The 16,148-nt window shown below is 44.8% G+C and overlaps 1 protein-coding gene and 1 long non-coding RNA gene across 3 annotated transcripts in view; one reads left to right on the top strand and one right to left on the bottom strand.

Moving 5' to 3' along the window:
* The window catches only part of BRAP (BRCA1 associated protein), a 37,578-nt gene extending 31,696 nt beyond the window's left edge, over positions 1 to 5,882 (top strand). For both annotated transcript variants that reach the window (XM_019950284.3, XM_019950283.3), the window contains 2 exons: positions 1,098 to 1,201; positions 3,469 to 5,882. In XM_019950284.3, the coding sequence (XP_019805843.1) occupies positions 1,098 to 1,201; positions 3,469 to 3,832 (468 nt within the window). In that variant the 3' untranslated portion in view covers positions 3,833 to 5,882. The remainder of the gene's footprint in view (positions 1 to 1,097; positions 1,202 to 3,468) is intronic.
* Positions 5,883 to 11,691: 5,809 nt separating this feature from the next.
* LOC141276140 (uncharacterized) overlaps positions 11,692 to 16,148 on the bottom strand; it is a 30,306-nt gene continuing 25,849 nt past the window's right edge. The window contains exon 4 of the long non-coding RNA XR_012325145.1: positions 11,692 to 14,629. This is a non-coding gene — a long non-coding RNA (uncharacterized lncRNA). The remainder of the gene's footprint in view (positions 14,630 to 16,148) is intronic.

Below are 16,148 nucleotides of genomic sequence, written 5' to 3'. Positions count from 1 at the left end.
AAGAGTTAAAAAACTGGTCAGTTAAGAATTGGAGATTCTGCCCTCATACACTGTTGATGGGAATGTAAATTGGTGCAGTCACTACAGAGAACAGTATGGAGGTTCCTTAAAAAACTAAAAACAGACCTGCCATATGATCCTGCAATCCCACTCCTGGGCATATATTCAGAAAAGATGAAAACTAATTTGAAAAGAAAAATGCACCCCGGTGTTCATAGCAGCACTGTTTACAGTAGCTAAGACATGGAAGAAACCTAAATGTCCATCCACAGATAAATGGGTAAAGAAGATGTGGTATATATATGCAATGGAATATTACTCAGCCGTAAAAAAGAATGAAATAATGCCATTTGCAGCAACATGGATGGACCTAGAGATTATCAAACTAAATGAAGTAAGTCAGACAGAAAGACAAATATTACATGATATCACTTATATCCAAATCTAAAAAATAATACAAATGAATCTATTTACAAAACAGAAACAGACTCACAGACATAGAAAACAAACTTATGTTTACCAAAGGGGAAAGGAAGGGCAGTATGAGATTAACAGATATTACTATATATGAAATAGAAAGCAACAAGGATTTACTGTATAACACAGGGAACAATATTTACTGTATAACACAGGGAACAATACTCAATGTCTTGTAATAACCTATAATGGAAATAATCTGAAATATATATATATATGAATCACTTTGCTGTACACCTGAAACTAACACAATATTACACAATATCATCAACTACGCTTCAATTTAAAAACAAAGAATGGGGGGTTCTGGTCTGGCCTCTGATAAATCATCTCATGCTCTACAGCCTGAAGCTCTTTCTTTACCTTCTGGCAGTTTCACTCAACATTCAGTAGCTCTTGACCCTCTTGATCCTGGTTTAGAGAAATGGTAAGAAAAAAAGGATTTCTCAAAATTTTTATTCCTATTGCAGAAATTCTTTCAGATAATGGTCTCACCTTTTCCAAATTTGGTTTATCAAAGTTAAAGACAGGTAATTGGGAAAAAAAATTGTGATGTTAGCCCCAAAGGCCACACAGCTTTGTCTTTGTGAAGTGAAACTGATCTCTGTTTGCTCTTTCAGATTAACAACATGAAGACCAAATTTAAAGAAACAATTGAGAAATGTGATAATTTGGAGCACAGACTAAATGATCTCCTGAAAGAAAAGCAGTCTGTGGAAAGAAAGTAGGTATAACTGGCCTGTTCTTTTAATTAGCTTTTTTATTCTAACAGGTTCCATAAACAGATAATCTCCTTTATACCCATGGACACACTCTCATTGTCAAGTGTGTATCACCAGGTTTTCAGGGCTCTCCCCATATATGGAGCAAACCTACAGTGACTTCCTGTTTACTAAAAAATTCAGTGTTTCATGCCAGATGGATGCCATGTGGAATGCAGGACGCTCTCCTGATGTCTGTGCTCATGCTACATGCAAGTATCTTCCATTTTGGCCTGTAGAAAGCAACTTCCTTGTGCCCAGAGCATCTCTGAGCCATGGTGGCTGAGAAATGGCAGTTAGGAAAGAGATTTACATTTAAGCTGAAGATGGCATGTGTTCTGGCCTTGGTCGGGAATTACAGGCCAAAGATGTTGAACATGGAGCAAAAAACTCATCAACAACATGGCAAGAACAGACTCTACTAGTGTTATTTGGGAAGATAATTGCTACTGATTGAAACTACCTTTCTAGTTTAAGTTATACTCACAAAAATAATTGGATTTTTTTACTCCAGACAAATGGATAAAAAATAAATTTAAGGGGGATAATTGTCCCTTAAGTTTTTTTTTTTTAATCTTGGGATAAATTTAGTTTTACAAAAAGGTTGCAAAGATAGTGCAAAGAATTCCTGTATACCTTTCACCTGTTCTCCTTCATTGCAAATAGGTGGATATTTTTAGTCATTTGTGTGGGGGGATTGGGGAGTAAAATCTATGTAACGTAGATTCTGCCGTTTTAAGTATGCAGCTCACAGTGTTGTGCAGCTATGACCACTGTGTGGTTCCAGAATTTTTTATCACCCCAAAAGAAACTCTTCAGCAAAGGTGTTTTTTTGTTTGTTTTTGGGTTTTTTTTTTTGCGTTGTGCGGGCCTCTCACTGTTGTGGCCTCTCCCATTGCGGAGCACAGGCTCCAGACTCGCAGGCTCAGAGGCCATGGCTCACGGGCCTAGCCGCTCCGCGGCATGTGGGATCTTCCCGGACCGGGGCACAAACCCATGTCCCCTGCATCGGTAGGCGGACTCTCAACCACTGCGCCACCAGGGGAGCCCCCTGCAAAGGTGTTTTTTAACTGCTGTGAAAACAACACTACATTAATAGAAATACAAATCAAAAATTCTCCTATGCTTTCAGCACCCTAACAAATTGAACTGTTCCAAAGAATTTAAAAGTTAAAACTGGAAGTTTTCTTTCATCCCCAAATCCGGCTATCTAGAGGTAACCATTATTAATGGTACCAGTGAATCTTTGTTGTTCTCGGTCTTTTGCAGTACCTGTGTAAACCTCTCATATACATCTTTTTTCTACAAAACTTGAATAATATTAGGTATTCTATTTGGTAAAATATTCTGTTTTGGAGTTTTTTGTTTTTTGGGTTTTTTTGTACTGGCATATCTAGATCTATTCTGATCTTTGTAACATCATATGAAGGTCCCATAACAATTTTAACCAGTCCCCCTTGAAGGACATGTAAGTTGTTTCAAGTCTCACACTACTATGAACAATGTTGCAATAAGCATCTTTCTGCATTTGTCATTTAGTGCAGTCCTGAGTATATTTACTTTATAGGATAAATTCCTGGAAGTAGAATAGCTATGTGAAAGGGCAGGTGAAATTTTGATTTTCATAGATGGTGTCAAGTTGACTTCCAAGGAGTTTGTGCCAGTTCACACTGTAGGAGCAGCGTGTGGGAGTACCCCCTTTTCCCACATCTGAGCTCTTTGGCATTCTGATACATAAAAATGGTATCTCAAGTGGTGTTTTGTCATTCTTTACTTGTGAGTAAGATTGAGCATCAGTAAGGCACTCCCTATTCTTGCAAACTCTTCTCCAGCAAATGCAGTTGAGATCAGAATACTTGACTCTTTAAGAATGTCACTTTTCTTCATAACTTCTTTATCATAGCTATCATCTCTTAAGCCACCCATGTAAACAAAACAGAGAAGCAGTAGAAATTTTACCATGAATCACAGAATAGTTTCTGCTATTGAAAATTTTCTGATCCTTTAAAAAAAAAAAAATGTCCTGAGGCTACACTTTAGTTAACTAGAGCAAAATTCTTGTTTTAGGTAGCTGTTGCAATGGCAGCAAACCAGTCCCCCTGGCCATGGGAGGGCGGGGTCTGCCCTAAATGGCTTCTGAGGTCATGGCTCCTCTGTTCAATCCCAGAGCAGAAAGGGGACTGTGTCAGCAAATGAAAAACGTGCTTTGTTTTCCCTTGTTTTGTAAAAGGTGCACTCAGCTAAACACGAAAGTGGCCAAACTCACCACAGAGCTCAAAGAGGAGCAGGAAATGAACAAGTGTTTGCGAGCCAACCAAGTCCTCCTGCAGAACAAGCTGAAGGAAGAGGAGAGGGTGTTAAAGGAGACCTGCGACCAGAAGGACCTGCAGATCACTGAGATCCAGGAGCAGCTGCGGGACGTCATGTTCTACCTGGAGACGCAGCAGAAGATCAACCACCTGCCCGCTGAGACCCGGCAGGAAATCCAGGAGGGACAGATCAACATTGCCATGGCCTCGGCCTCAAGCCCCCCGTCTTCGGGGGGCAGCGGGAAGCTGTCCTCCAGGAAGGGCCGCAGCAAGAGGGGCAAGTGACCTTCAGAAAAACACATGTCCTTGAGACTGTTCTCCCTGGCACAGCAAGGGTGTGCTGGGGCCTTCAGCTAAATGTAGGGTGGACCCTGAATAAGTATAAGTGAAGATCAAGCCGCAGTTGTTCGGATCTTTCATTTGCTACCGTGTGGTGTAACGAACGTTAGAGGGCTGACAGCTAGTAGAGCTGAGGGAAACGGGCAGTGTTTTCAAAGGTGGCTGCTTTTTTCAACCGTAATAGTTCACTGACCTCAGACGTTCTAATGACCATTTTGCCTTCCTACTTGATAGATGCCCCAACTCTGCTGTGCATATTTCTGTTGTATTTATTGAGTTGGTGTATTAGACGTTCAGTTCTGGAATCACTTTAAGAGGTAGAATTTTTTTGTGTCCCCTCAAAGGTAACTATCCTTAAAGCACCAAACCTGCCTGAGGTCATCGCAGCTGCTTGAGAGAGAGGTTCTCCATGGCCACTGAGGATTTATGAAAATTCCCTAGCATTAGCATTGGCATCCCTCCCTGCCTCCAGGGAATTGAATAATTGGTCAAATGTTACATGAAAAGAGGCTGGGTCTGTAAACCTGGCACTGGCTTGTCACCAGCACCCATCTCTTGCTCCAGGCCTAGCCAGGAAAAACAAACAGCCCCGAGCAGACTGAGTGGACCCAGTGTAGGAAAATGGTGATGTCCCCCTTTGTTTATTTTTGATGCCTCCACAGCTCATTATGTACCTCAGAGAAGGAGGCTAAATGTTTGCTCTGAGACTCAAATCTCAGAATGGATTTCCTAGCATCCAGCAAGAATAAGCAGGCAGGTCTATCATCCATGTGAAAAGGCGGAGTGAGGCCTCTGACTGGCTGATTGTATTTTGCTGGGATCGGTATTTTCTGAGTGTTTACAAAAGATTGGGCTGCGTGTTCAGGTTGCGGCTAAAGGGAGCTTGGGCAGATTTTCAATTATGCCTTCAAGGCATATCCAAAAGGCTGCGGCTAAATCCAAAAATTAGAATTTTAACAGAGGCCCCTTTAAAACAGTCATGTAATGCTTGTGTGGGCCAACAAGAGGGGCTGTGTACTTTTTCTAGAAACAGAAATGTCAAAAAAAAATCGTAATGTGTGGAAATTAAGCAAAATTAAAGTAAGACCCGTGTTGGAATTTCGCTTCCAAAAGAGGTAGCTGGGTAGGTTAACAAGACATAGTGTTAAATGATGGGTTTTCTTTCCTGTGTTTATAATTAGCCAAGGTTTTCAAATTATCACACTTCAGAATTGGTTCTTAGCCTACGATTAGGCCTCATCATCTTTGACCTAAACATTTTGCACGTTATTTGTTCGCACACCAACTGTCTCGCTGATCACCATCCACTTCCGTGGGATGTGCCGCAGCATTTCCCAAAGAACCTTCCCTGTAACTTTGCAACATGAATGTACTCAGACATTCTCAATTTTTTCTTAGGGCAAACCAACTCCGTAAGTCCCCCTTGCACTTATATATACAGATATCCTAAAGCAAGAGTGGGAATGGGAAGCTAACTTAATTCTCTTTCCTATAGAGATTCTATTTTATTTAAAATCTATTTTTACACTAGTTAGAATCCTGCTTTTTTTGGCCAAGTACTCGTCTTGCATGTCTGACCTTGCAGAAGCTGGGGTGGATCGCAGCATACTAATTAAGAGAATTAGAAGTAGTTGACAAAGCTTGCTTGCTCATTTCTCTGCGATCACCTCCACCAAGCAGCCTACCACCAGCTGGGAGAACAGAGATTTTCAGTATAGATGGGATAAATGCTCTGAAAGGCTGTGCCCAGAGGAATGAGCAAATAGGTAAATGTTTCCAAACTACTTGAAGGTTTAAAAAAATGTTCCAGAAAAACTTGTCAAGCTATGTAAAGAAAATGTTTTATTAAACCGGTCAACGAGTCATGTTTGAATTTGACAAAATTACATAAGGTAGAAGCTGTTAGTGTTTCCTACAGGATGGAAATGAACCACTTAACGTATCCATACTACCTTGAACAATGAAATTGCATTAAAATAACCCAACTTTGAAATGATTCTGCCCCGTGTGAAATCTGTGTCTCTCTGGTTGACATTTGCTTGGAGCTTGTACCTGAATAATCTAAGAAAAAGTAGCTGAACCAGGTACAGAATAGGGAAAATCCTCTGAATTTGGAAGCTTGGGTTAGGAGAAGACCCAGGCACACGATTCTTTTGCAAACTAAAAGCAGTCAATTTCTACGCCTAAGACTTTTTTCCAGGCCCTACACCGAGCTGAGGTTGTCTTATTTTTGGAAACTGTCATAAATGTGACTTGTTAAGGATCCACCATGTAAGAAAAAGCACTGAAGCAACTCCCCGCTCCTGCTTGCGCAGTGAAGTTGTCCTCATCAGAAGGGCTGAGAAAGTGATTTAAACAGTCAGCCAGTAGAATATGGAGAACTTGGCAAATCACAAATGAACAACCTTCTGTCATCACTTGGAAACTCCTCTCCTAGTGCAGTCGGGATACACAAGCTACAAATACTATCCATAAGATTTGGCTGCTCTGCACGATGCCACGTTGCTTGGGCTGGTGGCAGATTTTAGTTTGTTGTGATAAAGTCCATGGGCTTATCTAAAAATGGAAAGTCACTTTTAAAACATTTGAGGAAAGCTATTTTGTTTTCTCCAAGATAAAGCTGATTTATGCTGTGGTCATTCTGCTGTGTTACTTGTTGGCAGTAGAAGGGAAATTTCTCAGGAATTTCTTAAGACCCAGCTCCTGCTCTTCAGTGGTGCTGGGGGACATCTCAACTACCCAGAGACCTGGCCAACACCTGAAGCTAGTTTAGGAAGGCACCAAGTGTTCTCTGGCAGGCCTCTGCTGCTGGCCAGTCTTCATTCTTGCTCGTGAAAATTCCTGAAACGGGAGTCCTAGAATTCTGTGCAGTGGCTACACCAACAGATGTGGCTTTTAAAGTTAAAATTTTTAAATGACAGAGTGAAGTCGTAATAGGGAGAAAAGGCTTTCCCTTTAGGAACCCTGAGTTTTACCCCAGAGCCAAAGCCGAGTGTCTCTGTGATGTGAAGTTGATTTCCTCCCCGCAAATGCAGTACTGCGGTCAGCCTGCGGCAGGCAAAAAACATTCTTTGCATTTGTGCATTAGGAGACTTCAGGGAAGTTATATAAGACTTATCTTTTACTTTTTTTGTGGGGGACGGGGCGTGTGGCCTCTTTATCCTGATCAATGTCATAATCAACTCCTTTACATCCTCTTTGTATTTTTTAAAGGTAGTGGTAACCATTTACCACTTGATGGTAACCCTTCTTGCATCCCTGAAACTCACGTGCCCTCCCCGGAATGCTGTCATTTACGATAGCAGTTTCTATCAGACATGAATTTTGAAAGCTGTACTTCCAGAGGCCAAAACTATTTTAGCATCATTTTAGCTAGTATGCTCTTCATGAACATTGAGTGTTCTCTCACTGTGATTCTGAAAGCTTACAAGAGCCCGAAAGGGGCTCTGCAGTTGGTTTTTTAATCTGGATTTTGAATTCTTACTGCATTAAAGAGGCCCAGGAAGAGATGAACAATCCGTTGTCTTATACAGGATGACTGTGGTCTTTGGGGCCTAACATTGAACTGCTTCGGGTCAGAAACTTCTCACTGGAATCAGCTGCAAAATGTAGTTCTGGTACTTGGCACGGAGCTGCACTGGTGCAGATAACAGTTGTTACTCCAAGGCTAATTACCAAGCACACGATGTGAACTAAAGAAGCTTTGCTTCTTTTCAGACCCTGTTCTAAATCCCCTGACCCAAAACTCCTTTCGGATGCAGCCTCTCGAAGTAAATGCAGAGAAGTTTGTCCAGTAGGGAGTGGGAGGAGGGGTCCATCCAAGAGTGCAATCACCTGCAAGGTCTTGGACCATGAAGGTGTACGACACCCAGAATGAATCTACGCTAGTACAACACTACTGACGGTGCGATTCTTTCCAAAAGATCAAAGTGAGCCTATGGCACACTAAGCATAAATGGTTGAATAGGAAAAACAGTTCTGACTTGGCCTCTCTGGAGATGTCTTTTGCCATCTTTTGCCTGGAAGAAGCAGCAAGTCCCAGACCAAACTTCCTTGTTCAGTTGTTTCCTCACTTAAAAAGAAAGAGCGGGCTTCCCTGGTGGCGCAGTGGTTGAGAGTCCGCCTGCCGATGCAGGGGACACGGGTTCGTGCCCCGGTCCGGGAAGATCCGACGCGCCGCGGAGCGGCTGGGCCCGTGAGCCATAGCTGCTGAGCCTGCGCGTCCGGAGCCTGTGCTCTGCAACGGGAGAGGCCACAGCAGTGAGAGGCCCGCGTACCGCAAAAAAAAAAAAAAAAAAAAAAAAAAAAAAAGCAACTGAGATCCCTCCAGCTATATCGATTTTTAATTCTAAATTCTCAGTCCCTTGGTTATGGCCTGATGGGCCAAAAATTCAGACTTTCGCTAGAGGGCTGGGAGGGAGAAGGCGAGTGCCATTAAAAGAAGGAGGCGTTTCCACCACTTGAGATACGTGCTTGTACCACTTTACATCATTACCATCGTGCTTCACACCAAAAGGCTGCGGCGCTAACTGAAAAAGAGAGAACGCAAACTAATTTCTGGGCAGAAGAACAAATCACGGAGAAAGACCTATAACAGAAGAAGAAATGGAAAATTTCAGAAGGAATCAGGAGAGTTGCTCGCTTGGAAACACTCCAGTGGAGAGTGAATTGGAACTTATTACACACAGCCAGCGGGTCCTCCAGCAGCATTTTCCAGGAACTATCTTTTGTGAAGGACCTAGCCCTCAACGTAGCTGTGCCCACTCACACATTCTGATGAGTTTATGCGCACTCGGAAACTATGAGCCCAAAACCGTTTGCCAAAGGGACTGCAACAGAAGAGCCATGTCACAACTTCCCCCCTCCCTGCTCCACCTGTCCTTGGGGAAACAAATGAAAAGCCTCCTTTCAAAACGCACACCTCAGGAAAACAGCCTTCGTTTCATTTGTTTCCAGGCTGCGCAAAATCAACACTGACTGGCTTTGATCCCAAACAGGGCCAACTGCGGACGCCGAGATTCTGCAGCCTCCGGCGCCCTCCCCCCAGCACATTCAACTTCAATTACGTGGGAACAGGCCCAGGCTGGGGGCTGCCGCCAGATTCTCCTGGCCCGGTTGAGGAGGCCCCGTGCTGTGGCCCAGAATCTTTCCTAAAAGTCTATACAGGACCTCTTGGTTGCTGCCAATGCTGCACTTTCTCTTTGGCGAGATTCCTGGCTCTGCTTGGCCACAGTCAGGCTAAAGCTCTCTCCTGTTCCTTTTTTTTCCTGTATGCCGGGATCTCCTCTCCCTGGGGCCCTACTGCCCCTCACAGTTGTAAATAAGGATGTTCTGCTGCTTTTCAGAACCAGAATAATCCCAGAAAGATAAGCCCCACTAAGCAGCGTCTCTCTTCTCCGTTAGCCTGCAGGAAAGGGCTGCCTTTTTGGTGAACTCTTAAAAACACTTTTCTTTCACCTTCTGAGAGAACATTCTTGTGGGAAGGGAGGTAACTGATGCCAGAGAACTCTGATTGGATTATTGTTTGCTGTGTGAGCCCAAGTAGACTAGAAAAAACCTAAAAGAACATCCCCTTGAGAGACCTCTTTTCCAGCCCTGGTTACCTCAAGTACACAGTCCAGAGGGGCAGACCCCAGATCTCTGTTTTCTTTGGTAGGACCCAGAGCTGATAGAGTCACCTTGCTCTTGCCAAGAATTAGAAGCGGAAGCAAGTCCTGTCTTTGTTGAGGCGTTTGATTCCAAGGCAAGCTGGCATTTGTTGAATTCCCAACCACGTACCAAACTACAGTTACTGCGTTGAGTGTGCTTTCCTTGTACTCAACACCAGTCTGTAAGGTAGGTAGAGTTATCCCATTTTACAAATCAGGAAACCAAGGCTCAGTGGGGGATATTTCAGCATTGACTTGAGGTCACATAGCTGAAACGTGTGAAAAGGGTAGCGCCCCATCTCAGCATTGTCTGACACCAAAATCTGGTCTCCTCACCTCTCTGCTCCCCTAACATTGGAACTTGGGAACAAAGGACACAGCCCCCAGTTCCTGTTCTGTGATCGCTTTGGGAAAAGAGCAGAGTACTGAGTTGAGATTACTTTTGTGTGAGGACAGCAGTTCTGCACGCCCACCCCCTGCAAGCCTTCCCCTCTCCTCATGGAACTTTCTGACTTCTCCCTGGCTCTCTCCCACTTTAGCGGGGCCTGAGCCAGAGCTAATAAAGAAGGACGAAGAAAACAATGCCACTGCTTCCCCTGCTACACCTGAGGGCTGGCTCTGGGAAATTGCCTGTCACGGCCCTTCACCCTGGGGGACTCGGGGTCCAGGCCACACCAAGTAAGTAAGCTGACATCTCAGTTCTTTTATATGGAGCTTCGTGCTCCCCCGGCTGGAAAAGTTGCTTCTGGAACAAAACTATCTAGACCCTAAAGAGTGTTTTCTTTGAGCGTGTAGACTCAGTAACTGCCCCCAAAGGCACAGTCAAACAGGCATAAACAGGCTAACTGGAAACTTTAGATTCTGGAGGGATCAGCTTAATTTGTGGCTTCAATTTATTACAGAATAAATAGGGGAAAGAGAAAGCCTAGAACAAGATTTTTATAAACTACTGAGGGATATTATAAAGCAGTGTTAATTTGGCAGGTATAGACTGGTATATGTGTCTGTGCACAAATATTTCCAAGAGTTTTTTCTGTTTTGTTTTAATTGAAGTATAGTTGATTTACAATGTTGTGTTAATTTCTGGTGTACAGCAAAGTGATTCAGTTATACACATATATACATTTTTAAAATATTCTTTTCCATTATGTTTTTTTTAATAAATTTATTTATTTTATTTATTTATTTTTGGCTGTGTTGGGTCTTCATTGCTGCGTGAGGGCTTTCTCTTGTTGTGGCGAGCGGGGGCTACTCTTCATCATGATGCGCGGGCTTCTTATTGTGGTGGCTTCTCGTTGCAGAGCACGGGCTCTAGGCACGTGGGTTTCGGTAGTTGCAGCACGTGGGCTCAGTAGTTGTGGCTCGCAGGCTCTAGAGCACAGGCTCAGTAGTTGTGGTGCATGGGCTTAGTTGCTCCACAGCATGTGGGATCTTCCTGGACCAGGGATTGAACCCATGTCCCCTGCATTGGCAGGCAGATTCTTAACCACTGCGTCACCAAGCGAGTCCCTCCATTATGGTTTATCTCAGGATATTGAATATAGTTCCATGTGCTATACAATAGAACCTTGTTTATCCATTCTATATTCTTTTTTTTTTTTTTTTTTTTTGCAGTATGCGGGCCTCTCACTGTTGTGGCTTCTCCCACTGCGGAGCACAGGTTCCCGACGCGCAGGCTCAGCGGCCGTGACTCACGGGCCCAGCCGCTCCGCAGCACGTGGGATCTTCCCGCACCGGGGCACGAACCCGTGTCCCCTGCATCGGTAGGTGGACTCTCAACCACTGCGCCACCAGGGAAGTCCCATTCTATATTCTTATATTCTATAAGAGCTTTTTCTTTATTTCTTCTTTTATCACAAGTCAAACTTAGTTTATTTATTTATTTATTTATTTATTTTGGCTGTACCGGGTCTTAGTTGTGGCACGTGGGATCTTTGTTGCGGGTTGCAGGATCTTTAGTTGTGGCACATGGGCTCCTTAGTTGTGGCATGTGAACTCTTAGCTGCAGCATGTATGTGGGATCTAGTTCCCTGACCAGGGATCAAACCCGGGCCCCCTGCATTGGGAGTGCAGAGTCTTACCCACTGGACCACCAGGGAAGTCCCCAAACTTAATTTATGATAAAGATTCAATACCAATTTTTGTTATGTAACTCACATCTCCACTTATTTCTACTTATCCTATTTACAATTATATATTCTAACTGCTGTACAATAATAGTAGGAGCTTTCTCTTCTAAAACACATGAGTAGGGGACTTCCCTGGTGGCACAGTGGTTAAGAATGCGCCTGCCAATGCAGGGGACACGGGTTCGAGCCCTGGTCTAGGAAGATCCCACATGCCACGGAGCAACTAAGCCCGTGCACCACAACTACTGAGACTGTGCTCTAGAGCCCGAGAGCCACAACTACTGAGCCTGCGTGCCGCAACTACTGAAGCTTGTGTGCCTAGAGCCCGTGCTCCGCAACAAGAGAAGCCACCGCAATAAGAAGCCTGCGCACTGCAACAAAAAGTAGCCTTGTTCACCGCAACTAGAGAGAGCCCACGCGCAGCAATGAAGACCCAATGCAGCCAAAAATAAACAAAATAAAAATAAATAAATTTATTAAAATACATGAGTATATTGTTTGTATGTTTATTTTTTATTGAGATGTAATTAACATATAACAGAATGCAGCCTTTAAGCATTCAGTTGGATGAGTTTTGACAATTGTATACATCTGTGTAACTGCCACCCAAATCAACATGTAGAACATTTCCATCTACCCCCAAATAGGATGTTTTACTTTTAAAGCAGAAAAATAGAAAGAGGAAAATTAAAAGTACCCTTATCTCAACACAGGAAGTCATTGTTTCTTCCAAGATTTTCTATACATATTCTTTTTTTATGGTTTATTTGTTCTTTCAGTAATTAGAGGGCCTACTAAGTGCCCGATACTGTCTAGGTTCTGAGGATATGACGGTGAATACAACAGTCCCAGGCATTGCCACCCTAAAAACAAACAAAGTTGGGCAAAGTTTCAGGTAACAGTAAGTGCTAGGATGGGAGTTCCCTGGTGGTCTAGTGGTTTGGACTCCACGCTTTCACTGCGAAGGGCCCGGGTTCAATCCCTGGTTGGGGAACTAAGATCCCACAGCTGTGCAGAGTGGCCAAAACAAAACAAAACAGTAAGTGCTAGGATAAAAAATGAAAGCGTATAAGGAGATAGGAGGGAAGGGCCGTTTTAGGTTGGATCACTGGAGAATGCCTCATGATTTACTGTGTGCCAAAAATGCTTGATTCAGACCTCTGGCCTCCAGAGCCATGCGAGAATCAACTTCTGTTGTTTCAAGCCCCTCAGTCTGTGATACTTCATGAAACTAACCCCCTGCTCTGTGCTTCTGTTTCCTCCAGCAGCTACACCTTCCCCCGGCCAGCCCCTATGTGTGCAGTCAACCGACTTTAACTGCCGCCTCCTCAGGAAGGCCCTCCCTGGTCTCCTGGGCTGGCCTGGCAGCCCCAGGCCTTAATTTCTCCCTCACATCAGCAATCAGGCCTCCTCCTCAGTCACACCAGCCCCCCGAAGTAGGGGATTCTCAGGGCTCAATCCTGGCCTTCCTATTCTTTCTCCTCTCTCTCTAGGTGAGTTCACCAACTCCTGTGATGTGAAAGACTACCTTGATGCAGTCAAATCCCCAAATTTCTACCCCCGGCCTAGACCCTGCTCTGAGCTCAGAACTCACAGATCCACCTGCTTGCTTTATATCTCTGTTGGGATGTTGCATCCGTTATCTCAAACTTCACTTTTTTGAAAGGAATTCATTCTCCTCCACAAATCTCCCCCCGACTCCCACATCTGGTCTTTGACTCAGAATAGGAACCATCCCCGGGAATTCCCTGGCGGTCCAGTGGTTAGGACTCCACACTCTCTGCCAAGGGCCTGGGTTTGATCCCTGATCCGGAACAAAGATCCCGCAAGCCATGAGGCGTGGCCCAAACAAGCAAACAAAAAACCATCTTCATCCATCCAGCCGTCGCCATTGATTCCTCCCTTCTCTTTCCCCCTCACTAACCGTCCAGATGGACCTGGCCCTCGGATGTCTCTTCTTTTTTTTTTGGCTGTGCCGCACAGCCTGTGGGATCCCAGTTCCCCGACCAGGGATCGAACTCGGGCCCTCGGCAATGAAAGCACGGAGTCCTAACCACTGGACCACCAGGGAAGTCCCTATGGAACCTCTTCTGTCTTCTCCACCCCTGTGGCCACCACCTGATCCAAGCCACCATCCTCTCTCACTGGGATAATTGCAGTGGCTTCCTTTCTGGTCTTTCTGCTGTTATTTTGCTCCCTTCCAAATCATTCTCTACACAGCATCACTTCTCTGCTTATGACAGTTTGAAAACCAATCCATGGTTTTCCTGGATCTTAGAGTAAAATCCGAAGTCTTACCCGAGCCTGAAAGGCCTTGTGTGATCTGGCCCTGACCTGCCTTTCCCATCTCACCTTCTACCACATTCCCTCTCCTTTCTGTCGTCCCAGCTACTGTGAGACGTACATGGTGTATTGCTTTGCTGGGGCCACAGCAACAAAGTGCCACAAAATGAATGGCTTAGACAACAGAAATGTATTGGCTCACAGTCTGGAAGCAAAAGTCTGAGATCAAGGTGTCTACAGGGTCGGTTCCTTCTGCAGGCTGTGAGGGAAGGCTCGGTTCCAGGATTCCCTCCTATCTTGGTTTTGCTGCCAGTCTTGGGCGTTCATGGCTGATAGAAGCATCATCCTGCTCTTGCCCTACCCCCCATCTTCTGGGTGCTTCTCTGTTTGCAAATTTCCCTTTTTAAGGACACTAGTCATGGGACTTTCCTGGTGGTGAAGTGGTTAAGAATCCCCCTACCAATGCAGGGGACATGGGTTCGATCCCTGGTCCAGGAAGATCCCACATGTCGTGGAGCAACTAAGTACGTGCGCCACAACTACTGAAGCCTGCGCACCTAGAACCCGTGCTCCTCAATAAGAGAAACGACTGCAAGGAGAAGCCTGCACACCGCAATGAAGAGTAGCCCCCACTCACTGCAAGTAGAGAAAGCCTGCGTGCAGCAACAAAGACCCAATGCAGCCTAGGAAAAAAAAAGACACTAGTCATAAATCGGTTTAGGATCCACCCTAATGAGCTGATTTTAACTTGACCACCTCAGGCTTCCCTGGTGGCACAGTGGTTAAGAATCCGCCTGCCAATGCAGGGGACATGGGTTCGAACCCTGGTTCAGGAAGATCCCACATGCTGCAGAGCAACTAAGCCCGTGCGCCACAACTACTGAGCCTGCGCTCCAGAGCCCACGAGCCACAACTCCTGAACCCTGCGCGCCTAGAGCACGTGCTCCGCAACAAGAGAAGCCACCGCAATGAGAAGCCCGCGCACTGCAATGAAGAGTAGCCCTCATTCACCACAACTAGAGAAGGCCTGTGCGCAGCAACAAAGACCCAATGCAGCCAATAAATAAAATAATTAATTAATTAATTTTTTAAAAAAACCTTTAAAAAAATAATAACTTGATCACCTCTATAGAAACCTTATGTCAAACCAGGCTACATTTTGAGGTACTGGGGGTTAGAATTTCAACATATGAGTTTGAAAGGGACACACTTCAACCCATAGCGCGTGGTTTTGACTTGCCCAGCATTTTCCCACCTCTGCATGTGCTGTTCTCACTGTGCAGAAGGCCCTCCCCACACCTTTGAAGGACTGGGGCCATCCCTTCCTGTCCCCCTCCTCGGAGAGGCCATCCCCGACCCTTGCCTCCCTCTAGATAACGAGTGCTCCCGAGCTACCCTGGGCCCAGCCATTTGCTTTATTCTTTGTCTCAACTCTGTTTCCTTCATAACATGTAAGACAACCTGCCATAGTTCTTTTTCTCTGTCTGTATATACATTTTTCCTGTCTCTTTCCAGTGACTGGAAACTCCCTGAAGCCAGGCTTCATGCTCTCTCCTCACTATGTCCCTAGTTTTCTGGAGAAAATGACTGAATAAAAGTAAACTTTACCTCATCACACCACAGAGCTAGAATCAGAACCCAGATCTCTCACCTCCAAATTTCCATGGCTTCCCACATTCCCTGCCTAAGAAAGTCCCTTTCCAATTGAGCATTACTATGAAGTGAGCCTCCAAAGAAGCTGTTTTGCATAATCATTACAAATAAGTTACTAAGCATCTGTGCTACCTGGGTTCAAATCCCAGCTTCTCCCCTTACCAGCTGTGTGGTAAGGAATTGGTTCAATTCCTTACCCTCTCTGTGCTTCACTTCCATCTCTGTAAAAGGCAGGTAATAATACACACCTGTTAGGGCCAGTATGAAGATTGAGTTAAAGTTTGTAAAGTCCCTAGTGTGAGTTCAGTAAATGTCAGAAGAAACAGGAGATCTCTTGAGTCAATATTAACATTCAGGAAATAATATTATCTCCTTGAATATTCAGCTAGTGCTCTCTAAGTGCAAGGTGCTCTGGGGGACACAGACGAGCAGCACGGGGTCCCTGTCTTCAAGGAGCTCATTGTAGATAAGCAGAGATCTGGGAAGTAGGCCACCGAGCCTGAACAGGTGGTGTGGTGCAGAGCTTATGTGCATGGGCCTGGAGTTAGC

The sequence above is a fragment of the Tursiops truncatus genome, chromosome 13 (genome assembly GCF_011762595.2).
Source record: "Tursiops truncatus isolate mTurTru1 chromosome 13, mTurTru1.mat.Y, whole genome shotgun sequence".
Taxonomy (NCBI): Eukaryota; Metazoa; Chordata; class Mammalia; order Artiodactyla; family Delphinidae; genus Tursiops; species Tursiops truncatus.
The sequence above is the reverse complement of the archived record's forward strand: the minus strand, read 5'-3'. Positions and strand labels throughout refer to the sequence as shown.